The following is a 27,927-nucleotide window of genomic DNA, read 5'->3' as shown; positions in this document are numbered from 1 at the left end:
CTGAATTACTTATTTTTCTCTTTCAAAATGTTGACAACGTGAACAATCTAAATTCAGTTCCACAAGGCAAGGTTTAAACCTGTTTTCCAACTGAGGGATAGAGTGCATTACATTCAATATTGTGTAACTGGAGTTGGGGGGCATGCCTCTTTCAAATGGTGAATTGGGACCTTTTCTTTGGATGATACGGTTATTAACTCATCTGAACTACTCCCTGGGCCTATATTTTGAAGATTATGAAAAGACATTTGAAAGACTTGATAAAATGTCTTCATAAGGGTTTTCTGAATCTAATGGTGGAGATGACTAGATGAGGAGACCTTTCCCCAACATCTTTGTAGACAGAAGCAAATAACTGGATATATTTTGAAGAATGTATTCTAGATATTGAATTAGATGTACTATTGAAATAAGTTTATTAAACAAAAATTTCTGATTATTTTGGTGAGTTTCTAGCTCCATCAGAGAATACAATTAAGTATCTTGCCCTCATACACTATGCATGGATTTCCAGGGCTGGCTTATATCAAAATGGAAAAACAGAAACTTCTTATTAATACAGAAGCCCATTTCTTTCTTTCTTTCATTTTTTCAAGTATGGGACATCAACCTAAATCTCTCTCCCCTTTTACATTGATAAACAATTCGGTTCTTGCATTGAGAAATTTATTTTCAGATATGTACTTTAAAAATTGACTGGATTTAGGGGACACCTGGGTGGCTCAGTTGGTTAAGTGTCTGCCTTTGGCTCAGGTCATGATCCCGGGGTCCTGGCATTGAGTCCTGCATCAGGCTCCCTGCTCAGCAGGGAGCCTGCTTCTCCCCCTGCCTGCAGCTCCCCTTGCTTGTTTTTGCTCTCTCTCTGACAATTAAATAAAATCTTAAAAATATATATATTTTTAAAAGTTGACTGGATTTAGTAATTGTTTTATTTAAAAGTTTAATTTCTTCTAGGTGGCTCAGTCGTTGGGTGTCTGCCTTCGGCTCAGGCTGTGATCCTGTTGTCTTGGGATCAAACCCCACATCTGGCTCCCTGCTCAGTGGGAGTCTGCTTCTCCCTCTCTCTCTGCCCCTGCCCCCCGCTCATGCTCATTCTCTCTCTCTCTCAAGTAAATAAATACAATCTTAGAGCAAAAATATTTAGAAGTTTAATTTCTTGGATTTAATATTTTTATCATATTTTATGGCATTGCTGCTTTCCTATTTACAGTAGACAAATCGTTCTCTTGTTGAATACATTTGTTGAAATAAAAAAGGGATTTGAGAGCTTCAAGAGGATACAGCTAACATCATTTGGCATAAATCCGCGGTTCAAGCTCAGTGTTATAATAGCCTTCTTTTAGATCACGTTATATTCTTTTTGTTTCATTTGTATGTGTTAACAACTTAGTATATATTTTTCTCTCTACTCTATATTCAGAAAACCCTCATTATTGTGTATGCATATGTATATATGTGCATATACACACACACACACGACTACATATTTATGGGATAATTATTAGGCTTAATCATATGAAATTGCCTTTTTGTATGTTAAAACTGATTACATGCCAGGAAGCTCATATGGCTTTATCTAATACTTTCTCACTTAAAAATATCTCATGGAGGGGTGCCTGGGTGGCTCAGTCGGTAAAGTGGCCAACTCTTGATTTTGGCTTATGTCATGATCTCAGGGTCCTGGAATTGAGCCCTGAAGGGGGCTCCACACTCAGTAGAGAGTCTGCTTGAGATTCTCTCTCTACCTCTTCCTCTGTGCCCCCCACCTTGGTCGCACATGCACGTGTGCTCTCTCTCAAATAAATAAATCTTTAAAAAAAATCCCACAGAAATCCTGCCAAGTGATGTATAGCTCTAATTCTTTTACAGGGCCTTGGTGTGTGGGTGTATCATGATTTATTCAGCAGTTTCTGTACTCTTGGGAAACAGTTCTGCAGTAACCACCCTCCTACTGTTGTCCTTTGTAACAGTGCTTTTGTTTCCAACGGATAGATCCTGGGGAGCAGGAATGCTTTGCCAAAAGAAGTATATATTTTTTATTTTAAGAGATATTGACAGATTGATTTCCAAAAGGCTGGTGCATACTTAAAAAAAAATTTTTTATTTATTTGAGAGAGAGAATGCATGAGCAGGGGAAGGGGCAGAGGGAAAGGAAGAGGAAGAAGGAAAGAATCTTCAAGCAGACTCCCATGTGGGGCTTGATCCCAGGACCCTGAGATCATGACCTGAGCCAAAATCAAGAGTCCGACGCTTAACCGACTGAGCCACTCAGGCGCCCTGGTACACACTTCTATTAGCAATATATGGGAATGTTCTCTCTCTACAGTCCCATTTGCAATAGCTGTTATACTTCTTATTTTTGACCAATTTGGGTATAAAGTGGTATCTCATTATGACTTTTAATTTCCATGTTTGGCTATTTTTCATATGCTTGCTATTTGGATTTCTCTTCTCTGATTTATCTAATTATATCCTTTGCCCACTGTCCTATGGGGTTATTTTTTCTCCCTCTGCTCCCACCTCTTTTACGTGGCTGAAGCTAATCTGAAATCAGCAGTTGAGATATTGTTGTCATTGACTGTGATTGCCCAGGCATCAGCTATGTGCACTGTTGGTACTAGATGTGTTGAGTTTAATTACTATTTTAACTGTCCTAATAGTTACAGAGTGACTTGGCATTACAGTGAAAAAACTCTCATGTTCATAAAGGCAGAGAAACCCAGCAGCATGAGATGTGATAAAAATCGATGTGTAAAAGTAATCTAAAGAGCTCTTTCATTAAGTGTAACATAAAATTCTAAGCTAAAGAAAGCATTGTGCATTAATTTAATTGCAGGATTTTTCTGTATTAGTGGTACATACATAATGGTGTATTTTAACATAAATGGTATTTTAGAGTCAGTCAAATACCTGTTGTGTCTGCCATCTGCATTACAAATACATTTTGTGTCATATTGACTTTGTTTCAGGCATCCTTTGCTTACAAAGCTTTTTAATTTTTATATAGTCAAGCATGTTAATTAGGTTCCCAGACTTGGTTAAAAGCATTTCTCCCACTGTTAGATTATGTATCTACTTTCTTGGATTTTCTTGCAAGATTTTTTTTTCTTGTAAGATTTTTGTTCTGTTTTTACATGTAAGCGTTTAATGCAACTGGCATTATTTCTTAATATGGGTTAAGATAGAGATCCATTTTTATTTACTTTCAGATGCTAAATACTAAAATTCTATAAGCTTCATTTATTAAACTACCATATTTGTCATTTACTAAAATCTTATATAAACCAGAACCTATTTTTGGATTCCCTAGTCTTTCACATTGGTTTTCTTTGTCATTTCTCATCAGTATCATAATTACATGGCTGTAACGACTTTTCAGTATGTTGTAATATCTGGAAGGCAAGTCCTCCATCACTGTTCTTTTCCTTTTCTCTTTCCAAAAAAGAGAATTTTTGTCTCTTCATGGACCTTATTCTTGCATATGAATCTTAAGATCTTTTTATCTAATTCAGAAATCAAAGTGAAACTCTGTTGGAATCCTAATAGGAATTGCAATGAAGTTTTATATTACTTGACCGTTATGATAGCAAATGTCCCTCAAGTGTAATATACTTTTTTACATTTATTCAAATCTTGTTTTATGGCTTTTAATAATGTTTGTTTTCACTGCTTTCATCTACATTTCATTCTAGATGCTCATTACTTTCTTTAAAAAAAAAAGATTTTATTTATTTATTTGAGAGAGAGAGAGAACATGAGCAGGAGGGAGGAGCAGAAGGGGAGGGACAAGCAGACTTTACCTGAGCACGATGCCCAATGCGGGGCTCTATCCCAGGACCCTGAGATCATGACCTGAGCCGAAATCAAGAGTCAGTTGCTTAACCAACGGAGCCATCTGGGTACCCCGAGATGCTCATTTCTAGAGCGAGAAAGATATTTGTTTTCTGTGTATTTCTTACAAGGCAAGTCCCTCACATGAAAGTCTCCTATTTATTTTAGTAGTTTTTATTCAAGACTTAGGTTTTTCTAGATGGTCTATCATGTATCATATTATCAGCAAAAGGATATTTATAGCTCTAACTGTTCTTTTCCAATATTTTTGCTAGCTTCCTTATATTATTGTATTTGATAATCCTCCAAGACAATGTTAAAAAATAATGTGCTGGCAATTTTCTGATTTTAATCAAAATGGTTTTAGTGTTGCATCATTTTAGAATACTATTTGCTATGGTCTTTTGTAAATAGTCTTTTTTTATATTCAAGTAGTTTCCTTCTATTCTTATTTTACCTTGAGTTTTCAGTATATTAATTAGAACAATAGTTGACAAAGAGTAAGTGCTCTATAACTACTTGTTAAACAAATAAAGGTATATTAGTGATGACTGCTAAAGTTTATTAATGCCTTTTTCATGGACTATTGACATGATCATATGGTTTTGCTCTTGACCTTGCTTGGTCATATATATTATGTCTTTAATGCATTGTTGATTCTATTTGCTAATATTTTATTTAGAATATTTGAATAGTCATAAATTTATTTATTTGTCCTTTTTTGTACTTAAAAAATCATGTTTTAGCATTAAAGTTTCTTGTGTCATTAAATGATTCAAGGAACATACATATTTTTTCTCAGTCTGGAACACTTCTCCTTTGTTGAGAACTGCCCCCTACTCATGGGGGTGAGTGCCCAGAAACCAGGTCTACTAGGACGCTGCTTGCCCACCTGGTCACAGCTCACTAATTAAATGATATTGCCAAGATCTAGAATTTTGAATTGAGCATCAGACACTTGGAGTTACTAAAAACTGAACCATATTAAGGGTGGTGGTGTAGAGTGTAGAGGGCATCCCTTGGGCACCAACCAGATACACTGGTCTCTAACCTTCCACAGACTGGGCTAATCACTTCTTCCTTGGATTTCCAAAGACACTCCAGAATCCTTCCAGTTATTATCACCGCACCACCACCACAACCATCATCCTTTTAACTTAGAAAGCAATTCTGGTGAACTTGTTACTTGCAAATAAAAGAGGCTTACTCACAAAACTATGTATAGAGTCACCTTTCTTTGAATATTTCAATAGCTTTGCTTTTGTTTTAAAGCAAAGCTTAACTTTCCCGAAATCACATGATATGTAACATGTGTAGTAGAAACCCCATTTGATTTGTTCCTGTTATAGACAGTGTTTGGTGTCCCAGCCAAATTCAAATTCATGTTGAAACCCCAAAGTGACTGTATTTGGAGATAGGGCCTTTATGGAAGTATTTAAGGTTAAATGAGGTCATAAGGATAGGATTAGTGTCTTTATTAGAAGAAATACCAAAGAGCTCCTTCTCTCTTCCCATACACACACAAAAAGAGGTCATGTGAACACACAGTGAGAAGGCACCCACCCACAAAGCAAGAGAAGAGGCCTCAGATTGCAACCTACGTTGCCAGCACCTTGACTTTGGACTTCCCAACCTCCAAAACTGTGAGAGAACGAATTTCTGCTGTTTAGGAATGCCTGGGTGGCTCAGTCGGGCTCTTTGCTCAGCGGGGAGCCTGTTTCTCCCTCTGCCTGCTGCCCCCCTGTTTGTGCTCCCTCTCTCTGACAAATAAATGAATATAATCTTTTAAAATTTTTTTCTGCTGTTTAAGTCATCCGTCTATAGTATTTTGTTGTAGCAGCCCAAGCAGACTAATACAATTCCCCCAAATGGCTAACTAATGACCTAATGCCTTTTACTGAACAATCCATCATTACCCCACCAATTTGAAATGTCACTTTTTTTTAAGATTTTATTTTTCATTTATTAGAGAGAGAGAGTGTGTGAGAGAGAGCACAAGCAGGGGGAGAGGCAGAGGGAGAGGGAAAAGCAGATTCCCCACTAAGCAAGGAGCCTGGCACAGGGCTCATCCCAGGACTCTGGGATCATGACCTGAGCTGAAGGCAGACCCTTTACCAACTGAGCCACCCAGGAGTCCCTGAAATGTCACTTTTATAATATATTAAATTTAAATAAATTATCAAGTCTGTTTTTGGGCTTCCAAAATCATTTCACTAATTTATGAGTGTATTTTGGCACTAGCTTTATCTTGATTATTGTCCCTCTATAATATAATATCTTATATCATCTTGGTAGGGCAAGTCTGACTTTATTATTGTTGCACAATTTTATTGGCCATTCTAGAATACCTACCATTCCAAGTTAACTTTAGAGTCATTTAATTGAGTAAAAAGAAAAGTTGAGATTTAGTGGAGGAGCATTAAAGTGGAGGAAAAGTGACATGTAGAATGCTCTATTTCAATCCATGAATGTGGTGCTTGTCACTATTCTATTTAAATCAGTAACTTTTGTAGTTTTATTTATAATGTCCCACATAATTCTTGTTTATTCTTAGCTATATTTTCTAACATTTTATTATGAAAATATTCAAACATACAGAAAAGCTGAAGTAATTTTACAGTGTGCATCCATGTATCACTACCTACCCCAACATTTTACTCTATTTCATGCAGTGTTTTTGTTAGGCAGTGAATGGGAGCATAGACTGCCTGGATTCACCACCTGCAAACTGTATATTGCAGGGCAAGTTACTTAATTTTTCCAAACCTGTTTTCTTATCTGCAAACTGGGAATTGCCTCAGAGGGTATTAAAGGATTAAACAGGTTAAAATATGTAATGCACTGAGAACAAAGCCTCATGCTGTGTAAATACTGTATGCCAAGTGCATTAATCTCCTTGGGCTGTTATAACTAAATATCATAGACCGGGTGGCTTAAACAACAGAAATTTATTTTCTCACATTTGTGAGGCTAGAAGTTCCAGATCAAGGTCTGGCAGGGTCAGTTTAGCATGAGAACTCTTCCTGGCATGTAGATGGCACCTTCTTGCTAAATCCTCACATGATTTTGCCTCATTGCCTGCACCTTCAGAGAGTGAGTGAGAACCTCTGGTGTCTCTTCTTACAAGGACACTAATCCTATGGGACCAGGGCTCCACCCTTATGGCTTTATTTAATCATAATTACTCCCTCACTTCAAATACAGCTACAATAGGGGGTTAGGGCTTCAACATATGAAATTGCAGAGGTGGGTGGGGAGACACAGATTCAGTCCACAACAGCTAGCAAGTACATAGTTTCATTCTATTTTCTAAAGTTTTTGTAAGCTATTGATATAGAAGTGTATTTAGAATGATGGACTTGGGGACGCCTGGGTGGCTCAGTTGGTTGGGCGTCTGCCTTCAGCTCAGGTCATGATCTCAGGATCCTGGGTTGGAGCCCTGCATCAGGCTCCTTGCTCAGCGGGAAGCCTGCTTCTCCCTCTCCCACTCTCCCTGCTTATGTTCCCTCTCTTGCTGTGTCTCTGTCAAATAAATAAATAAAATCTTAAAAAAAAAAAAAAGAATGATGTACCCCTATTCTGTTGAGACAAAACCCACCAATAAAAGTGCATTACAGGGCGCCTGGGTGGCTCAGTTGGTTAAGCGACTGCCTTCGGCTCAGGTCATGATCCTGGAGTCCCGGGATCGAGTCCCATATCGGGCTCCCTGCTCGGCAGGGAGTCTGCTTCTCCCTCTGACCCTCCTCCCTCTCATTCTCTCTGTCTCAAATAAATAAATAAAATCTTAAAAAAAAAAAAGTGCATTACAGTATAATCATTTTTGTAGAGAATACATAAAAATGCATGAAGAAAACATGGGGCGTGTATGGGGGGGTGGTTGTGTAGGTAAGTCTGCACCAAATGTTAGCGATGCTTATCTCTGCTTGATGAGATTCTAGGTAATAATTATCTTGCTTTTGTGTATTTTCTGGCATTTCAGAAATACAAGGAAAGCAATTAACATAAGAATTTATTGAATGCTAGCACAAAAACGACGTGATCATGGTAGTCTTTTAATAAAACACAGGATTCCATTCCATTTTCAGGCTTTTCCACGTACATATGAAGTAAAAGTGCTATGGATTCGTTTAGAGCAATGTTGTTTGGACAAAAAGGTGATAGAGATGTTTCCCTTTTGTCAAGGGTTTCCAATCTCCCCATGGAAACGTTCACTTGCCTCTTGCCGGCAGAAGGGAGACGGCTCTATTCAGTAGATTGGGTGGGGACAAGAGCACCCGCTCCGTCTCCTTCCGCAGGAGTGGGGCTGCATCTCCCCTGGTTGGGATCCGGAGCAGCAGCGAGCCCGGAGTGACGGAGTGACAGGGCCTCCCGGCGAGCATGCCGGGAAGCGCCGCGAGCCGGAGGCTGCCCCGGAGGACGCTGGGAACCACGCGCGGAGGCCGCTGCCGCGCAGGCGCACCGCCCACGGCTGCGCTACGTGGGAGCATCTCGGCGCTGCGTAGAGGGCTGCCGGCCGACGGGCGAGGGAGCGAGGGCGAGCCGGGCGAGCCGGCCAGCGGGGTGAGCGGGGCTGCGCCGGGTCTGGGGCGGGGCGACGGGAAGCGCCGGCTCCGCCCCGCCTGCGGTCCCCCGTGGCGCGTGGTGCGCCCGGCGGCCCGGGGTCGCGCTCAGACAAAGCCCGCGAGGTCCAGGCCTGGAGAAAGGTTTATTCTCTCCGTTGCGGGAGGAGGAGACGGGATTGCAGGGGTTCCGTGATTTGCCACGGCCAAGCGAAGCGAAGGAGCTGGGATTCAAGCCCAGCGCCTTTGGGATTTCCGATCTCAAGACTAGTTTAAACAGAGTCCTACCTAACAAAGAACTGGGCTTTATTCATCTCTGTGTTTCATGGCACCAGTACCGTGGTTTGGACCGCGTGGGCTGTGTATATGCACCGTCTTCATGTACCTTTTGTAAAAAATAATCACTACTGGTGTAAGTTCTAGAATTCTGACTGTGCGACTGAACTTTCTGGATCCTTTTGCTGACTAATGTTTTCTGTCCAGTGTCACCAGGGGGCTGTAGAGGTGGCTGCTTAGAAACCTGGAGCCTCCCGCCGCTTGCTAAGGAGACAGCGCTCAAGACGAGATGTTCCTTGCGAGCCTAGACATTTAAAAGGTCCAGACTCCGGGTTTTGGTACTGTACGTTCCCAGGTGCGCCAGAGTGGAGGATTCCAGCGCAACTGGGAAGCCCGAGTTCCCAGCAGTTTGCTTATCAAAAGTGGCCAAGCCAAATAGGACCTTCTGCTTCGTGGGCTGAGACAGAGAGCCCCATAAAGGAGTGCTGAAGTCATCATGCTACGGCAGCTACTCATCACCCTGCCCATGGAGGCCAGCACCTTGGTGAAGTTGCGCCATCCAAAGAAGGCCAAGGAGGGGGCGCCCCTGTGGGAGGATGTGACTAAGATGTTTGAAGGAGAAGGTGAGAATAGGCTGGTTGGCGGGAAGGAAGAAAAGCAGCGTCCTCTAGTGTGAGAAGGAAGGTAGACAGCTGAGCGGAAGCATCTCTTGGGGAGGCAATTGGGTAAAACGTCTCTGGAGTTCTTGATTATGGCTCCTGGCCTGGAGTTTTCCTGAATAATACTGTAGGTTCAACCTGAACCCGATATCTAAGTGTCATGACTGTATATGTTATTTCTTTTCATTTTCCCCATGTGGGGCAAGGAAGACTTGCCTGATTTTCTTTATTTTACAGTGAGGAAATCTGAATCAAATGAGAGACCTGTCCAGGCACTTGGTGGCTAGGTCAGAAGTAGAAGGCAGCAGGGAAAGCACCAGGTGAGCCTGGAGTATCTTGTGCTAGAAAGCAAGGAAGAGTCCAGAGACTAATGGACATGTACCAGCAGGATGGCAGGTTTGGACAAACTTAGGACTGTTAAGTATCCAGATTGATTGTAACACCTTGAATAAATAAAATTCCATAAGTTCGTGATGACACTTAAAATAAAGAAAGGGGAGGGGCGCCTGGGTGGCTCAGTCGTTAAGCACCTGCCTTCGGCTCAGGTCATGATCCCAGGGTCCTGGGATTGAGCCCTGCATCGGGCTCCCTGCTCGGTGGGAAGCCTGCTTCTCCCTCTCCCACTCCCCCTGCTTGTGTTCCCTCTCTCGCTGTGTCTCTCTCTGTCAAACAAATAAATAAAATCTTAAAAAAAAAAATATAGAAAAAGGGGAAAGACTCATTTACCAACAGTGGTGGTGATTCATACACTAATTTCTTACTTTGGAAATAAATTATTATGGGAACGAAGAATGCATTTACCTTGCATTTTAGGTCATTTGCAATTGCTGAGGGAAAGCTTTTTACAGAAAATATCTGCCAATAAAAAGAATAGAAGGAATGAGAAACTATTTTACTATAAATGAAATAATTGAAAAGCTAATGGGGCAGGGTATTCACAGGGTGCCAAAGTATTGCTCCCATAAATTACTTGCTAAATGCTAAGGAAAGAACATTCTTTTCCAGTGGCGATATCTGGTGGTCACTGTCTTTTTTTTTTTTTTTTTTTTTGAGATTTTATTTATTTACTTAGGAGGGGGAGGAAGAAGCAGACTCCTCACTGAGCAGGAGTGAGGAGTGGGGCTCGATCCCAGGACCCTGGGATCATGACCTGAGCCAAAGGCAAATGCTTAACCATCTGAGCCACCCAGGTGCCCGTGGTGGTCACTCTCTTAACCAAGTGTGTCAATGATGGGATAACCTCACATTTTGTGTCTTCTGGGTAGTGTAATAAAAAGCACATTAGTATCACTCATGAAGAATTCCTGCCAAAATATTTAACCTGGTCCTAAATTGAGCTTAAAGGCTGAACTTCTGGTTTAAAGAAAATACAGGGGATTGACAAGTAAGGTAAACCCTAGCACAGACTTTTGGTTTCTTAAGAAGCCAACGTCAAGAAAAAAGAGGGAAGTACTATTCTAGAGAGACTACAGATAACAACCACTTTGAATGTGTGAACCGTGGTTGGCTCCTGGGTTGGAATAAATCCAGAATAAAAGACAGTTTGAGAAGAGTTGAGGAAATCTGAATATGAATTGTTAACTTGCTTAGGTGTGATAAATGGTATTAGGATTAGGAAGAAGATCCTTATTTGAAGTAATTAGAGATGAAGTATCATGATGTCTGCAACTTTGAAAAGGTTCAAAAAATATATCGATAGATGAAGCAAATACGGCAGACGTTAACAATCATTGAATATAGGTGGTGGATATATGGGTGTTCAATATGCATGCTAAAAAGTTGGGAAAAAATATAAGGACAACAGTTTATTTGCCTTAATTCCTAGTTCATATTTTTAATACCTAAATTCAGCCAGTATTGGAATTCTAGCAATCTGGCAGAGTGTTATGCTTAACACTTTAGCAGATAGAAAAAAAAATGAACCAGATAGTTGCTACCCATATATTCATACTAATATTCAACTGAGGGAGGTAATTATATAAATAAATATAACAGGAGGCAGTCTGAGATCGATATCTAAGCAGAGATAAAAACAAGCTTTGGAAGAGTACAGGGAAGAAGAAGCTTTCTTCTCATTAAGAGTGTTTGGGAAAACTTCACCTGAACCGGTCCAGAAGGATATCTCAGTTTTTCACCAAGTAGGAGGTATGTTCAAAGAAGGGTGACTGGGGCTGTGTGGGTGGGTGAGTCCAGTGGATGAAGAAGGGTAGAGAAGCAACGATGGACTGGTTGTGGAGGATCTTGAAATCCATGGGCAGGTATTTGGATTTTTCTTTCTTATCAGTGGGGAAGCTTTGAGGATTTTTTAACAGAGGAGTGGCCCAGTAGATCTGTGCTTCTGGACCAGTGTTGACCATTGGGGAGTATTAATGCCCTAAGCAGTGCACTGTAGCTCCTTTTCATTAAGGAGGCCCCAGTCTGCGCTGAGTTGCTCTAAGTGTCCCTCTCTGTGAATGTTTTGAGAGAGGAGCCGTGTTCAGCAGGTCTGCAAGCTGTTTTTCTGTTTGGGAGATGTAAACCTCATGGCTCTTCTCCTTTCTCAGTTTTGCTCTCTCAGGATGTTGATGAGACCCAGGGAGAAAGTCTTGAGGATGAAGTCACCTCTAGGCCCTCGACAGTGGAATCTCAGGTGGGTTGGGGTTTCCTGTCACTTTCTTGAACTTGTTTCTCAGATTTTAAGAGCCCTGGACTTTGATTTTCTTTGGCTTAACTTGCTGGGTTGGATTTTCTTAGCCTGTTCTAAACCAGGCCACATTGATTCATTTCACTGGTAATTTTCCCACCAATAGTAGATGGTTCCTCATAATAGGAGGTTCACCATAATAGAAGGTTCCTGAGGAACCTTCTTGTTTCAGACAAACCTCTGGCCATTTATCCAACACATTTAAAAATCGTGGGGGATGGGCTAAATGGGTGATGGGTATTAAGGGGTACACTTGTTATGATGAGCACTGGGTGTTATATATAAGTGATGAATCACTAAATTCTACTCCTGAAACCAATATTACACTATATTCTATATTCTAACTAGAATTTAAATAAAAATTTGAAACAGTAAAAATAAAAAATAAAAATTGTCCTGGGTGGGGTGTGTGTGTGTGTAAAAGTATGTAATGTAGTTCTTGCCCTGAAACCTCACAGTGTCATCTAGGGGAAAGACAAACATTGTAAAACATTTTTTTTTTTAACTTGAATTCAATATAGCACATCATTCGTTTTAGATGTAAAACATTTTAAGCAACATTTAAAAATTAACAGAATGCGGTTCTGACATTCTTGGAGATGTAATGCACTTCATTAATGACCTTTAAGAGAGGATTGCTGGTCCTATTTGGAGCAGAATTGTAGATGAAAAAGTAAATGAGTAGAGAAGTTACTGGCAGGTCATGGAGGGCACACACTAAATAGGCTGACCAGAAAAGAAAGGAAAACTTCCAAGAGCAGTTTAATAGTGTCTGTGTATCATAAATGAGCTAATCAGAAAACCATTGGCAGCAGGCAAAGCTCCGTGCTACCAAACCCCCAAGTCATAGGGAAACTCAGAAAATAGAGTAATCAGAAAATCAATATAGAAGGAGATATTCTTAGAGAACAGAAGACTTTTATAGTGGGGTGATCTTAGTTCCCAAAATAACATGGTATAGGGTTTAATCCCATATCTTTAACGTTCCTCAAGTTCAGTTTTCTAATGGGTTAAATGTGGATGCTATTGCCGGCCCAATAGGCCTGAAATGCCTTCCAGACTTATTTATAATACATAAAAAGCATTAGAGTCATCTTTATACTTAAGGAATGTGTTACTATCTTAACCTTCTGGCTTCTGGGTTCTCTTTGCATTTGGTAATATTTTTAAAAATAATCATAAAATGGTTATTTAATTTGTGTGGATCATACATGACAGGCTCTTGTACTTCACAACATGGTATCTGCTTTGGTCAAATCTTCCTTACTAGGCAGAATTCATGCTCCCTCCAGGAATGTGCTGTTCTCATGTACTTTTCTTACTAATACCCAGCTAATAGTATTTTACCTATGCTGAAATGTTCTCATTTTAACCAATTCTCTCAGCCCGACAAAGGTCCCTGTCTTCTCTTGCAGCCTGAGCCTCTTTTGAACTCTCCCTTCCCTCAAATATTCCTGATCTTTATTGTCCTTAATCCAAATTATTGTATACTGCTCTGAGACCTTCTTTAATATTTCATGAGTATTTCTCCTTCAGCCAAATGATAAGTTGCAAAAGACAACTTATATGCTTTCTGCGTTGTTTGTAACCTCCTGCAGAGTCAACCAACCAATTTTCAAGAGAGTGTCCAAGTAGACTTGGCTAGAATCTCTTAGCATGTAGGCAGTATTAGAACTGAAAAGGAACATATTTGATATTCTAGGGACTATTGACCTTCAAGGACATATCTGTGGACTTCACCCAGGAGGAGTGGGGGCAACTGGCCCCTGCTCACCGGAATCTATACCGGGAAGTGATGCTGGAGAACTATGGGAACCTGGTCTCCGTGGGTAAGGATGAGTTCCCCTTACAACCAGAACCTGCCTGTTGGAAGAAAATCTTTATTTCTAACCGAAGTGCTATGCTTGGGCTTTGGGTTATGATAGAGCTTTCTAGTTCCCTCTAAACAGCAAGTCAGGATAGCTGTGGTCTTTTCTGCCCTGGTCTTTCTACTCTACCCCTCAGCAGGCCTGAATACCAAAGAACTATCTTTAAATTCTTGGGATGGCTCTTTGACCTCAGCACATGCAGTGTTTTCTTCTTCATGAGCAGGATATCAGCTCTCCAAACCTGTTGTGATTTCCCAGCTGGAGAAAGGAGAAGAGCCATGGCTGATCGAGAGAGAGATTTCAGGAAGTCCAAGTTCAGGTAAGAGCAAGGCAGTTGGGGCCTTTGTCATGTTTGCTGGAGAGCTCCACTTGAAGCCTTCTCCAGGCTGTGGGGGAGACCATGCTATCTGGATGGGACCCACGAGAAACCTGATTACCACCTGCATTTGCCTCTTCTCATTAGTTTCTCTGGAGTATTGGGGAAAGAGATGCCTTTCTCATCAGGGTTAGTTTTCTTGACTAATTCTCCTGACCTGACTTTCGTGATTGTCTTGCTTTCTCCAGTATTCCAAACCTTGCCCTGATCATAGCTTCTTTCTCCTGTCCATTCAGGTATTCATGGGTCTCCTCTCATTAAGGACAGCACCTTTCACCAGATTCTCATGTCATTTTATCATGGATCTGACTCTCACGATTCCCTTAAAAGTTTTTTCCTAAATCTTACTCTGTAATCATAGTTTCAATTCTGATTTTAACTTTTTATTTCAGATAACTTAGGACTCTGTGAGAAATCCCCACAGAATTCCTTCTTACCAAATCAAACAGCTTTTAACAGCCTTCTTCATCTAAGAACAGTAATAATGACAGCTGTTCATCCAGGTGGCCTCTGTGAGTCCTGTGCCTACGTTAGCCGCATCTTACAGAGGAGGAAAAGAAGACTCACAGGTTAAGAAATTTGTCCAGCATCACTTAGCTACTGGTTGGTGGAGTTGGTATTTGAATTCGAATCCTCCTGACTCCACAGTTTGTGTTCTTATAGCGCTATTCTACACAGCGGCATTAGGTTCATAGACCTCACCACCTTCTTGGTATCTGTCCTTTCCTCCACCAGCCAGTTTAATAATTTTTATCTCCTCTATCTCTCTTAGTGCCTTTTCAGTGCTTCTCATCAATATCCTTTTTTTTTTTTTTTTTTAAAGATTTTATTCATTTATTCGACAGAGAGAGACACAGCAAGAGAGGGGACACAAACAGGGGGAGTGGGAGAGGGAGAAGCAGGCTTCCCACAGAGCAGGGAGCCTGATGCGGGACTCGATCCCAGAACCCTGGGATCATGACCTGAACCGAAGGCAGGTGCTTAACGACTGAGCCACCCAGGCGCCCCATCAATATTCTTTTTAATGCAGATACATCATTTCCACCTCTGTTAGGATAGGCTAAATGACTATAGCAGATAGACTTTAAAATGTGGCTCAAATGGAATAGGAATTTCTTGCTCATACACTGGTCTGGGTGAACTGGTTAGGCCAATGGCCAGTTCTTTTCCACCTAGCGGATCTGGGATTGAGATTTCTCCCACACGGTGGCTGCACCATCCCCTAGGGCCTGCTCCTCATCTAAGGATAGCCAGCAGCAGGATAAGAGCACGCAGGAATCCCATCTGGGAGCTTTAATGGGCCAGCCTGGAGTGGTTCATGTGACTTTTACTCTGAGTCACTTATGGGAGAAACCTTTGTCCCTTAACTCAAATCAAAATCAAGGAAGATTGGGAAATATAGTGTAGCTGCTTGTCCAGAAATGGGAAGAACAGATTTTGGTGAATATCCAACAGTGTCTGCCACAATCCCTGAGGGGCCTCTGTCTTTTACGCTGCTGTTTTATATCCGCACAAATGCCCACAAGTGCATTGTGATGGTTTCACTTGTTCCTTGACACCTATATTTTCCATATTTTCATCTTTGTCTCATACATCCATATGAACTCTATTCCCACATACCCCTGGTATTTAGGACATCTCTGTCTAGATGCACTGTTGTCACTTCAAACCCAATACATCTGAAAACAGAGACCGTCTTCTCTCCCAAGCAAATTTCTCATCCTGACTCCTCCTATTCTTTTAGTCTCAAAGAGCAAAAATCATGGTATCAGCAAGAATGTATCATGTTTTTCTACTCTCAGTGCTTCCTCATTTCTCATGCTTCTCTGATATTACCTGCTAGTAGATCCACTTTTCCTCTTCTTTTTTAAAATTATTTTTATTTTTTATTTTTTTAAAAGATTTTATTTATTTATTTGACACAGAGAAAGAGAGAGAGCACAAGTAGGGGAAGCGGCAGGCAGATGGAGAGGGAGAAGCAGGCTTCCCGCTGAGCAGGGAGCCCGATGCGGGGCTCGATCCCAGGACCCTGGGATCATGACCAGAGCTGAAGGCAGACACTTAACCAACTGAGCCACCCAGGCACCCCTGTTTTTAAAGATTGTATTTATTTATTTATTTGTCAGAGAGAGATGGGGAGAAAGAGCACAAGCAGGCAGAGGGAGAAGCAGGCTCCCAGCTGAGCAAGGATTCTGATGCAGGACTTAATCCTAGGACCCTGGGATCATGACCTGAGCCGAAAGCAAATGCTTAACCGACTGAGCCACCCAGGTGCCCCTTCTTCTCCTCTTCATCTTTGTTGATGCAGTGCCAAGCCAAGTTCCCATCATTTCATGTCTGTTACTATGATTTTTAGTTGTATTTTTGATGTTTTATTATTTTTCTGAATCATTTTGAATGTTACTGTCAGATTTGACCTCTTGAAATATGACATTTTTCTTGTTCTTACCCTGAAAAGTTAAGTGACTCCTTATTCCCTGTAGAGATTCTTCCTCTACGGGCACCCACATCTACTGAGAGCACACATATCCAGAACCCAGTAATTCCTCTTTAGTAAATCCTATGAAATATTGACAGGAGTGTAAACAAATGTTTGCATAATGATAACATGAAAAACTGGAGACAACCTAAATATTTTTCAGTAAAGTCAAATTATGATATGCCCACCAGTGGAATGCAGTGGGATGCATTGCACTTGTTAAAAAGAATGAGATAAATCTAAATGTACAGACAGAAGGGGGCCCATAAGATATAGTTGAATAAAAAACAAAACAGAGGGAGCCTGGGTGGCTCAGTCATTAAGCGTCTGCCTTCAGCTCAGGTCATGATCCGAGGCTCCTGGGATCGAGCCCCGCATTGGGCTCCCCGCTCAGCGGGAAGCCTGCTCCTACCTCTCCCACTCCCCCTGCTTGTGTTTCCTCTCTCGCTGTGTCTCTGTCTGTCAAATAAATAAAATCTTTAAAAATTAAATAAATAAATAAATAAATAAATAAATAAAAAACAAAACAGATGCAGAACTATATATATCCCTTTTTTGTGCAAATGTATATTTGTGACCATACATACATAAATGTACACATTCACATATACATACTGTTGGGAATATCTAAATGGATGTATTCCAAAATCCTAAGAGACTAAGGGAATGGAGATGAGATTGAGAGAGGCTATTCTCCTATATTATTTAATGTTTTATTTCAATGTGTAGAAAGTATGAGATAAATACTTGAAAAAAACTTTTTTTTTTTTTAAAGATTTTATTTATTTATTTGAGAGAGAGAATGAGAGAGAGAGCATGAGAGGGGGGAGGGTCAGAGGGAGAAGCAGACTCCCAGCTGAGCAGGGAGCCCGATGTGGGACTTGATCCCAGGACTCCAGGATCATGACCTGAGCCGAAGGCAGTCGCTTAACCAACTGAGCCACCCAGGCGCCCCGAAAAAAACTTATTTTAATAGAGAAAATTTTGTCATAGAAATATGGACTTGAGATGATATGGCACTATAATCCTGTGTTCCTTAATCTTATCTCTTGATATTTACCCTTACAACAATGCTCTCTTCTTAGTGCACTTCCTTCTGGAAATCACATGGATGAACTCCTCCCAATTCCTGGAAGTCCCCTTCCATACTCTAAAAGCTTCTTTCTTTTGACCATTTCTTCATTTCCTTTTATATTAGCTTTAAAGGGGGCAGAACTACATTTGAAGATAGTCCAAGGTTGCTATGCTTAGTACATGTTCATTTTCCCCCTCTATGGCCATTTATTTTTTAAAGTGCACTGAAGGGGCGTCTGGGTGGCTCAGTCGTTAAGCATCTGCCTTCAGCTCAGGTCATGATCCCAGGGTCCTGGGATCGAGCCCCACATCAGGCTCCCTGCTCAGTGGGGAGTCTGCTTCTCCCTCTCCCACCCCCACACTTGTGTTCCTGCTCTCGCTATCTCTCTCTCTGTCAAATAAATAAATAAAATCTTTAAAAAAAAAAAATAAAGTGCATTGAATGTGGGTCATTTGTATTTTGGGATTTCTTTCAGACTTGGAGAATAAAACAGAAACCAGGGAGTCAACCTTAAAGAATGATATTTCAGGGGAAGAATTACACCATGGCCTAATGAAGGAACAGTCCACGAGAGGAAACACTGTATATTCCACGTTGGGAAGAGTCTCCAAATGTGATAAGTTAGAAAGCCACCAGGAAAACCAAGGAATGGGTGAAGGGCAAATCCCCTTGACCCATAAGAAAACACTCACCCAGGAGAGAGGCCGAGAATCTAACAGATTTGAGAAAAGTATTAATGTGAGCTCAAAAGTTATTCCTGGACCAGAAGGTCCTCCAAGAAAAAAAGACCATAAATATGATATATCTAGAAAGAGAAGTAGATACAATTTAGATTTGATCAATCATTCAAGGAGTTATACAAGAATGAAAACTTTTGAATGTAATATTTGTGAAAAAATCTTCAAACAGCTCATTCATCTTACAGAACACATGAGAATTCATACTGGAGAGAAACCTTTCCGATGTAAAGAATGTGGAAAAGCCTTTAGCCAAAGTTCATCCCTTATTCCACATCAGAGAATCCATACTGGTGAGAAACCCTATGAATGTAAGGAATGTGGGAAAACCTTCAGACATCCATCATCTCTTACTCAACATGTTAGAATCCATACTGGGGAGAAGCCCTATGAATGTGGCATATGTGAGAAAGCATTCAGCCAGAGCATTGGGCTGATCCAGCATCTGAGAACTCATGTTAGAGATAAACCTTTCACCTGCAAAGACTGTGGCAAAGCATTTTTCCAGATTAGACACCTTAGGCAACATGAGATTATTCATACGGGTGTGAAACCCTACATTTGTAATGTATGCAGTAAAACCTTCAGCCATAGCACGTACCTAACTCAACACCAGAGAACTCATACTGGGGAAAGACCATATAAATGTAAGGAATGTGGGAAAGCCTTTAGCCAGAGAATTCATCTTTCTATTCATCAGAGAGTCCACACGGGAGTGAAACCTTATGAATGCAGTCATTGTGGGAAAGCCTTTAGGCATGATTCATCCTTTGCTAAACATCAGAGAATTCATACTGGAGAAAAACCTTACGATTGTAATGAATGTGGAAAAGCCTTCAGCTGTAGTTCATCACTTATTAGACATTGCAAAACACACTTAAGAAATACCTTCAGCAATGATATGTGACATATATTCAACATCAAAGAATCCTCATGATGGAACAAAAGCCTCTAAATCAGAGGTCTTCTGACTTTTGGATTTCAAGAAGCAATGAATTTTTTTAACAACTTGATCCAATGTTACAACTATCAGTTTTGCCATATTAAAGAAACTACCTTTTACCAAAATTGATTCAGAAAAGAAAGGGCATTTTAATATTTTTAAATATAGGAAGGAAGTAATCATTAGGAATAACACTTAACATTGAATTAAGTTAGCTTTATGAAAATCTCCAAAATTTGTCTTTATTTTTCTCATTTCATTATGGGCCAGTGAAAAGTTCATCGTGGAAAGTTACTGATACTTGGATTGGCTTTTGAGAATCACTGTTTTAAATATCCCTTAAATCAGAATAAAATAAAAAAATTTTTTAAAAATTTAAAAAAATTAAAAAAATTTAAAAATTTAAAAATTAAAAATAAATAAAAAATTTTTTAAAAATTTAAAAAATCAGAATAAAATATAAAGTATAATTTTTTACTATAGACCTTTATATGGCTAGAAGAGGTATAAAAAAATATTGGTTGGCTCATTTCTAGAAGAAATAACGTTGAAGCTTTCTAGAATTGATAGATAACCTACTACACATGAAATAACTTAAGTATATTTTATGGTTTCTTGTAGAGAATTGGCAAACTTTTCATAAAGGGCCAGATGGTAAGCATGTTAGGTATTGTGGGTCATATGAGCTCTGTCAGACCACTCAACTCTACAATGTTAGTGCAAAAACATCCAGAGAAACCTATAAACCAGGGTATCTCAGCCTTGGCACTGCTGATATTTTGGGCCAGCTGTTTTAGGCAGCTGTCCTGTGCACAACAGTGGGTTTAGCAGTATCTCTGGCCACAAGTTGCCAGTAACAGATGCCAATAGTTCCCTTCCCACCCAGTAACAACCAAAAATGTCTCCAGATGTCGCTAGATGTGCCCTGGGGGTCAAGACTGTACTCATGAAGTACTTGAAAACCACTGACCTAAATGAATGGGTGTAGCTCTGTTCCAATAAACAATAAACTTCATGCAAAAAATTGGTGTTTGGTTGCATTTAGCCTGAGAGCTGCAGTTTACCATTCCTGCTGTACAGTACATAAATAACTGTCCCCCTCTTGCCCCCGAGCAAGCACAGCAAGAATAGTAATTGGTCATATAGGGTTTTTTTTTTTTTAAATCTGCTTTGCTGGAACTTTTTTTTAAAAAGATTTTATTTATTTATTTGACAGAGACACAGCAAGAGAGGGAACACAAGCAGGGGGAGTGGGAGAGGGAGAAGCAGGCTTCCCGTGGAGCAGGGAGCCCTATGTGGGGCTCAATCCCAGGAGCCTGGGATCATGACCGGAGCCAAAGGCAGACGCTTAATGACTGAGCCATGCAGGCACCCCTGCTTTGCTGGAACTTTTGATGTGTCCTGCTATAATGTCATATTAAAACCTTAGAAATTTGGGCGCCTGGGTGGCTCAGATGGTTAAGTGTCTGCCTTTGGCTCAGGTCATGATCCCAGGGTCCTGGGATCGAGTCCCGCATCGGGCTCCCGGCTCAGCAGGGAGCCTGCTTCTCCCTCTGACCCTCTCCCCTCTCATGCTGTTTCTCTCTCGCTCGCTCTCTAAAAAATAAATAAAATCTTAAAAAAAATTAAAAATAAATAAAATAAAACCTTAGAAATTTTATATAATTTCTGGAAGAGTTCTAGCATTCAACTATAAAATATAACCTGAGGAGGTTTATCATCACTTATTTGACAATGTTTCCCATGTGACTTGACCTACCAAATAAGCCTAATTAGTCAAAAAGACTTCATTTAGAAGTTGAATTTTGGGAAGTTTATCTGAAATATCAGAAGATTTTAAAGTACATGCCTAAGTAAGATTATAGATCATTTAAAAACTTAGTAGGCGCTTGAGTGGCTCAGTTGGTTGAGCGTCGACTTTTGGTTTCAGGTGAGGTCATGACCTCAGGGTCATGAGATGGAGCCCTGTGTCAGGCTCCATGCTCAGTAGGGAGTCTACGTGAGGTTCTCTCTCCCTCTCCCTCTGCCTGCCCCTTCTCTCTCTCTCTCTCTCAAATCTTTAAAAAAATTAAAAATAATTATCTATTAGCCAAGGTGGCAATAAGATTCTAAAGGCAAATGCAGAGGATTACATCATTGTTAATAAAATTTAGCTTAATGTTGAGAAGATTCCATTTTAAAGACAGAACTTAGAAACTTTGTTTTTCTAGGCTGATTAAAGATATAATCTTTGTTTACAACTTAAACTAATAACCTAAGAAAACTACCATTTTAACAGAAGAACCAAATTCCAATCTTATACTGGTGTACTTCCAATATTAAAATTCATTTATTTCGGGGCGCCTGGGTGGCTCAGTCGTTAAGTGTCTGCCTTCGGCTCAGGTCATGATCCCAGGGTCCTGGGATCGAGCCCCGCATCAGGCTCCCTGCTCGGTGCGAGGCCTGCTTCTCCCTCTCCACTCCCCCTGCTTGTGTTCCCTCTCTCGCTGTGTATCTCTCTGTCAAATAAATAAAATCTTTAAAAAAAAAAAACTCATTTATTCCAACAAGATGAATTTTTTTTTAAGATTTTTATTTATTTATTTGAGAAAGAGAGCAGGAGTGGAGGGGCAGAGGGAGAGGGAGAAGCAGGCTCCCACTGAGCAGGGAGCCTCACCCGGTGCCCCATCCCAGGACCCTGAGACCATGACCTGAGCCGAAGGCAGATGCTTAATCGGCTGAGCCACCCAGGTGCCCCAACAAGATGAACTTTTTAAAAAATCATGCAGACCTTCCTTTTTCCTCCCTGTCGTCTCCCATGTTGATATATACTTACTGAGACAAGGACGTGCAGGGTGCTGCATGGATCTGAGTTTTTGTGGTGGGTGCTGTGACGTGCTGACCAGAATCCCCATTAGGAATGAAGGACTCTGTGCTGCAGGGAATGTAGCCAATAGTCCTCAACTCACACACCATCAGAGGCTGCCTTAACTGAAGACAGCTGCCTTGTCAAAGGGCATACCCTCTGCCCAGGTTGTTACATCCAATGACTATTATAAAAGTCCAGCCCTTTTGCCCCAATTTAGGATGGTTCTGAAGGGTAATCCAACTTTTAGAACTCCTCAGAGTCAATGAAGGCTTCTGTTGATATTGTATGACTGCTCAACTTTTGCCTCATCTTGCTCTCCTACTCTCCCTTCTCTTCTCCACGTGTTGATCACTCCCTAATAAACTTTTTTTTACATATTAATCACCACAATCTTAGTCCTGACCCCCTGCAAAATTCCTTTCCAGATTCCCTTCTCACAAACATACAACTTTACTTTTTACATTCAGATTTTGTCCTAAGTTTTCTCTCTTTAACCAGTCTCACTTTCCTTGCATCACATCTGCTTGTTTGTTCTTAGGTCACCCATAAAACTTCATGAGGCATCAAAGTTCTAAGGTTTTTTTTCCCCTTTCCTGACAAATTTTGCAATGGAGATAACATGAACTTATTTGAATTCCAGTAGACATAAGCAGAGTGAAAGTTTTATATATAATGCTGATAATTCTAAAGACATGTCCATTTGATTAAGCCAACAACCTTAAATTAGCTTTAATACTGAATATTTTCCAAGATCATGTGAACTTATAAAACATTTGGGTTAGTTTCTATCTTTGAGTTTTAGAATACCCAACTCCTACAAGCACTTACTTTAAAACAACTAAATAGAGCTCTTTTATAAATTAATTTTAGCAATACCACCCTGGGGTAGAGAAAATATCTCACATTTATAATATTCATGGACACAAAAGTACACAAACAAGATGCGAGCAAAATCTTAAAGGCCCAACTTCCAAATGTCTCCTTTTTACAAAACAAATCTAATGGCAAGATGGTATTATAATGTATGGATCCATTCATTGGTCATTTTTCTCTGTGTTGTGGCCAAGCAGCATTACAAAAAATGATTGCCCAGTTTTGGAAAATACAGCCCAAAGGGCTGCATGGGGGGATCAAATTGTCATTTCCCATTTTCCAATGAGAACATAGCCAGTTTTATCCAAAGATACCAGAAGATGCAGCAACAAACAAACCAAATGAAGCCCAACCTCTGTGAGCATTGATTCCTCCCCAAAGCCTGGGCTTCCCCAACTCAGCCAAACAACTTCCTCCTCAACTTTTTAGAAAAGGAAGCTAAGAGAACCAAAACCCCCTATTTGGAGGCATCTGAATGGGAAGAAATCTAAGATCTAAATCAAACAGGAGAAAGAAAGAAGCTCACATGCTCTCCATATGAAACTCATCCAGAGATCTCTGTCCAAACCAAACCCAAAACTGTTTCCTTGCCACAAGAGTTAAATTAAGTGGGAGGCACCCAATGGGGGGGAGGGGCTGGGGATGGTCCCCACGACAAAGAGCCTAGGCAGTGGCTAGGACTCACCACCGGACTCCTGTTACAGGCTGAGGCCAACGAACCATGCACAAAGAGCTCCTCCCCAAATTTGTAACCCAACCCAAGTTCATCCACCTAATGGATAGCAAAGACAATCAGGCATTGAGTATGCAGCAAGGAAAGGGGTTATTCTAGAGGCAGCAAAATGAGGAGATGGGAGGGCAGATCTTAAATCTGCCTCTCCCAGGAGAGTCTGGGAAATTTAAAGGCAAACAAAAAGGGTAAAAATTTGCAGTCGCACTTATTAGTCTGCAGCTACAATTAGTCCCATTAACGCTTTGGTTACAGGTTTCACTAATTTTCTCAGAATATTGAAAATGTAATACTTGTGGGTGGTGTTTGGAGGTTGTGGGGGGGAGCACCAACCTGGACAATTCAGTACAGCAGTATTACCTTAGAGCTAAAATAATGTTTCACCCTCCTTCATTACAGGGATAACATAGAGGATTATTTTTGTTATTTTGAGTCTTCTTTGTGTGTGCTTTTACATAATTAGGATCATGGCTTAGCTGCTTTTGGAACTGCAATTTTTTTTTCACTGAATATTAGGTTGTGCTCAGATCCTAAGCCTTCATAGCAGAGTGATAAAGAGTTTGCATTCAGGAATCATAAAAATATGTATTCAAATTCCAACTCTACCACCCCTAGCTTTGTGATCTTAGTCAAACTTAATCTTACTTTTTCATCTGTCAAGAGGCACTTTTAATAGACGCTACACAACAGGTTTATTATGCCAGGTACACATAACCACTCAAACCCAGAAACTATTAATATTGCATTTTATGGCTTTTCTGCTTGTGATAAAAAAAGTAAATGCTCATTTATGAAATCACAGAGATGTATAAAGAATACAAACATGACAGAACCCAGATATACCAATGTTAAAATGTTGATTTAAAAAGACATTGTGGGGGCGCCTGGGTGGCTCAGTCGGTTGAGCGACTGCCTTCGGCTCAGGTCATGATCCCAGGGTCCTGGGATCGAGTCCCACATCGGGCTCCCTGCTCTGCGGGGAGCCTGCTTCTCCCTCTCCCACTCTCCCTGCTTATGTTCCTCTCTCGCTGTGTCTCTCTCTGTCAAATAAATAAATAAAATCTTATAAAAAAAAAAAGACATTGTGGGGCGCCTGGGTGGCTCAGATGGTTAAGCATCTGACTCTTGTTTTTCGCTCAGGTCATGATCTCGGGGTCGTGGGATTGAGCCCTGCATTGGGCTCCATGCTCAGCAGGGAGTCTGCCTGTGATTTTTTTCTCCCTCTCTCTTCCCCTCTGCTCCTCCCCCCTCCACTCACCACACTCTCTCTCTTTCTCTAAAATAAAAAATCTTTTAAAAAGACAACATCATATGATTCCATTTATATAAAGTATCAAAAGTAGTCAAATTCATAGAAACAGTAGAATGGCCATTCCCAGGGACTAGAGGGAGGGTGACAGGCGGAGTTCTTGTTTAATGGATATAGAGTTTCAGATTTTCAAAAATCTGAAAAAGTTCTGGAGGTCTGTTTCACCATGTGAATATAGTTAATGCTATGGAACTGTACACTTAAAAGTGGTTAAGATGGTAAATTTTATGTTATGTGTTTTACCACACACACACACACAAAATTTTTGGATGTAATTTCTTTCCAGTGGACACACTCTAGTACCCAGTTTGAAAAATTCTTCCAACCCACTTGTACCAATGACATATCACTTCTTCACTGGCTGTTACCAGTCATGTCCGCCCTTCTCTCCCTACCCAGCTTTTAGTTATGCAGCTGCAAACATCCTCCACTCCATATACATATGTAGTTAACACCTTTCCTCAGGGCAAAAAAGCATTTTACAAGTTGGATTACCTCCTGGATCCTGACTTTCTCTTTTTTGCCCTCTCTTAGACACTTTGTTATGGGAAGAATTGTGTCCTCCCCTGTCCTTGCCAAATTCATATGCTGAAACCCTAACCTCTGTACCTTAGAATGTGACTGATTAAATTTATTAATCACTTTAAAGAAGTGATTAAGAGAAAACGAGTCATTAGGGTATGCTCTAATCCGACCTGACCGGTGTCCTTATAAGAAGAGGAAATTTGGACACACAGAGAGACACCAGGGGCCTGCAAGCGCACAGAGGCAAGACCATGTGAGGGCATAGAATGAGGCAGCCATTTGCAGCCAAGCAGTAAGGCCTCAGGAGAAACCAACTCTGCTGACGTAGGCAGGCCTGGTCTGAGGACCCAGAGGGGGTCCCGCAGGACCAGCCAAGAGGGTACTCTGCTTTGCACAGGATAGAAATCAAGCTCAAGCCAGGAGGAAATGAGAGCAGAGTATATTGAATAGTGTAAGTGATAGAGTATATTAGACAGAGTGTCTGGGAGACTCATAAAAGGAGAAGCGAATCTCTATGTTGCTTGGTGTTAGGTGTTTATATTGGAAAGAGGTCCAGGATATGTGTTCCTTTAGGAATCCAGGTCTGATTAAAGGTGTCAGTGAACAATAGCTGTTATTCTATAAATCACTGAAGATAGAGGGTATGGATGCCAGTGTTGGCGGAGGTTTGTTCAAAGCTAATGTCCTGGAGCTCAGGATCCAGTTCTTCTTAGATGTTATCAGGTATGTGGGGGCCGAGGATGAAACTCAGGGAATTATTAACTTCCTTGCTTCCCCTTTGGAGTGGGAACATAGAGCTTCCTTGGTTTACTCAGATGCAAGGTGAAAGATAGAACACGAGTAAATGGGGCCTAGCAAGGAAACAGCAGAGATGGAGACTTTCTAAAACGGAGTCCCTTCAGTTTCCCTATCTCTGCTGACACCTGGATCCTGGACTTCTAGGCTTCAGAACTGTGAGAAAATAAATGTCTGTTGTTTAAAGCTACCCGGTCTGTGGTATTTTGTTGTGGCAGTCCTAGCAAACTAATGCACTCCTTTAAGAACATTAAAAAGATATATTCCAGACTCCCCCCCCCCTTTTTTTTTCTGAGAGGGGGAGAGAGAGACAATGAGAGAGAGAGAGAGTCTCAAGCAGATTCCATGCCTGATGCGGGGCTCGATCTCCCAACCCTGAGATCATGACCTGAGTCAAAACCAAGAGTTAGATGCTTAATCGACTGAGCCACCCAGGCAACCCCAGACTTCAGTTTTTAATTTTATTGTTTTCTGAGGTGAGTTGATAGAAATACCCTAGCCCCACTACTATCAGAAAGAGAAAGTCTTCATTATCCCATTTCCACACATTGTTCCCTCATAACCCTTACCATCATCTGGGGTGTTACTAATTTCTCTATTTTTTATCATTAAAAAGAAAACCACAGGCTCAAAATGGGGCCACCTAGGCCAAGTCATTAAACTGGGGCTTAATAGCTAAGCTAATTAGAATTCCAACCACCCCCAGAAATACAGTCTTTAACAAGTCAACCAGGAATTTTGTGATCTGGCACCACTAAGCTAATATGTCACATGGGCGCTCTCCATCCCCCAAAGATAAATGAGGTAATCCACCTAATCAGACCCCCAGCTCTAACCCTTAAGAGAAGGTGACCTTACCTGGAACAATCCTTTCTTTTCCTTTGCTAGCAACTTCCTCGTCCCACCCTCCCTCCTATAAAAACCTATTTGATACAACTCCCTAGTGCTCCCCTCTACTTGCTAGATGGGATGCTACCCCATTCATGAATCAATAAAGCCAATTAGATCTTCAACTGTACTGGGTTGAATTTGTTTAACATTATCTATTTAATTCCTCACGAATTAAGAACCAAGAGAGCGGGGACCATTTTGATAACTGCTATAACGCTCAGAGCCTGTAACAATGCGGGACCGATGGTCGGCACTCAAGCTAGTCGCTGAACGAATGAATGACAGGATGACAAAGAAGGGATTCCCCCACCGGAAGAGCTGGTGGGCCACGTGGTCCCTCCGGCTGCCGCCTAGCCCCGCCCACGGTGGGCGGGCTGGCCGCTGCCCCTGGGTCTGGGCGCCCCCGGCGCGCTCCGTCGCTCTGGCGCCGGGTTTTCGGGTGCGCCGGCTTCCCGGGAGTGGGCGGGCTC

At 41.1% G+C, this 27,927-nt stretch overlaps 1 protein-coding gene across 3 annotated transcripts; it reads left to right on the top strand.

Annotated features, from left to right (window-relative positions):
* Window positions 1–8,012: 8,012 nt before the first annotated feature.
* On the top strand, window positions 8,013–21,907 carry ZFP69B (ZFP69 zinc finger protein B). Of its 3 annotated transcripts, none has more exons than XM_054512949.2 (6): window positions 8,013–8,391; window positions 8,874–9,289; window positions 11,869–11,954; window positions 13,711–13,837; window positions 14,097–14,195; window positions 18,282–21,907. In XM_054512949.2, the coding sequence occupies exons 2-6, from the start codon at window positions 9,163–9,165 to the stop codon at window positions 19,448–19,450; spliced, it is 1,608 nt and encodes a 535-aa protein (XP_054368924.1). In that variant the 5' UTR covers window positions 8,013–8,391; window positions 8,874–9,162; the 3' UTR covers window positions 19,451–21,907. The 3 variants fall into 3 exon arrangements, with proteins under 3 accessions (XP_054368924.1, XP_045753939.1, XP_064445442.1); XM_045897983.3 differs by having other exon boundaries at window positions 8,017–8,391; window positions 14,100–14,195; XM_064589372.1 differs by lacking the exon at window positions 8,013–8,391 and having other exon boundaries at window positions 8,417–9,289.
* The last annotated feature ends 6,020 nt before the right edge of the window (window positions 21,908–27,927 follow it).

This window comes from Mirounga angustirostris, unplaced genomic scaffold (genome assembly GCF_029215605.1).
Source record: "Mirounga angustirostris isolate CCGP_5_RB_7025 unplaced genomic scaffold, mMirAng1.0.hap1 SCAF_4, whole genome shotgun sequence".
NCBI classification, from domain to species: Eukaryota; Metazoa; Chordata; class Mammalia; order Carnivora; family Phocidae; genus Mirounga; species Mirounga angustirostris.
The sequence above is the reverse complement of the archived record's forward strand: the minus strand, read 5'-3'. Positions and strand labels throughout refer to the sequence as shown.

Coding starts and splice junctions, on each gene's coding strand:
- ZFP69B (XM_054512949.2), top strand. CDS start 9,163: ATGCTACGGCAGCTACTCATCACCCTGCCCATGGAGGCCAGCACCTTG. Junction 11,955..13,710: donor CCTCGACAGTGGAATCTCAG/GTGGGTTGGGGT, acceptor TTGATATTCTAG/GGACTATTGACCTTCAAGGA. Junction 13,838..14,096: donor TGGGAACCTGGTCTCCGTGG/GTAAGGATGAGT, acceptor CTTCTTCATGAG/CAGGATATCAGCTCTCCAAA.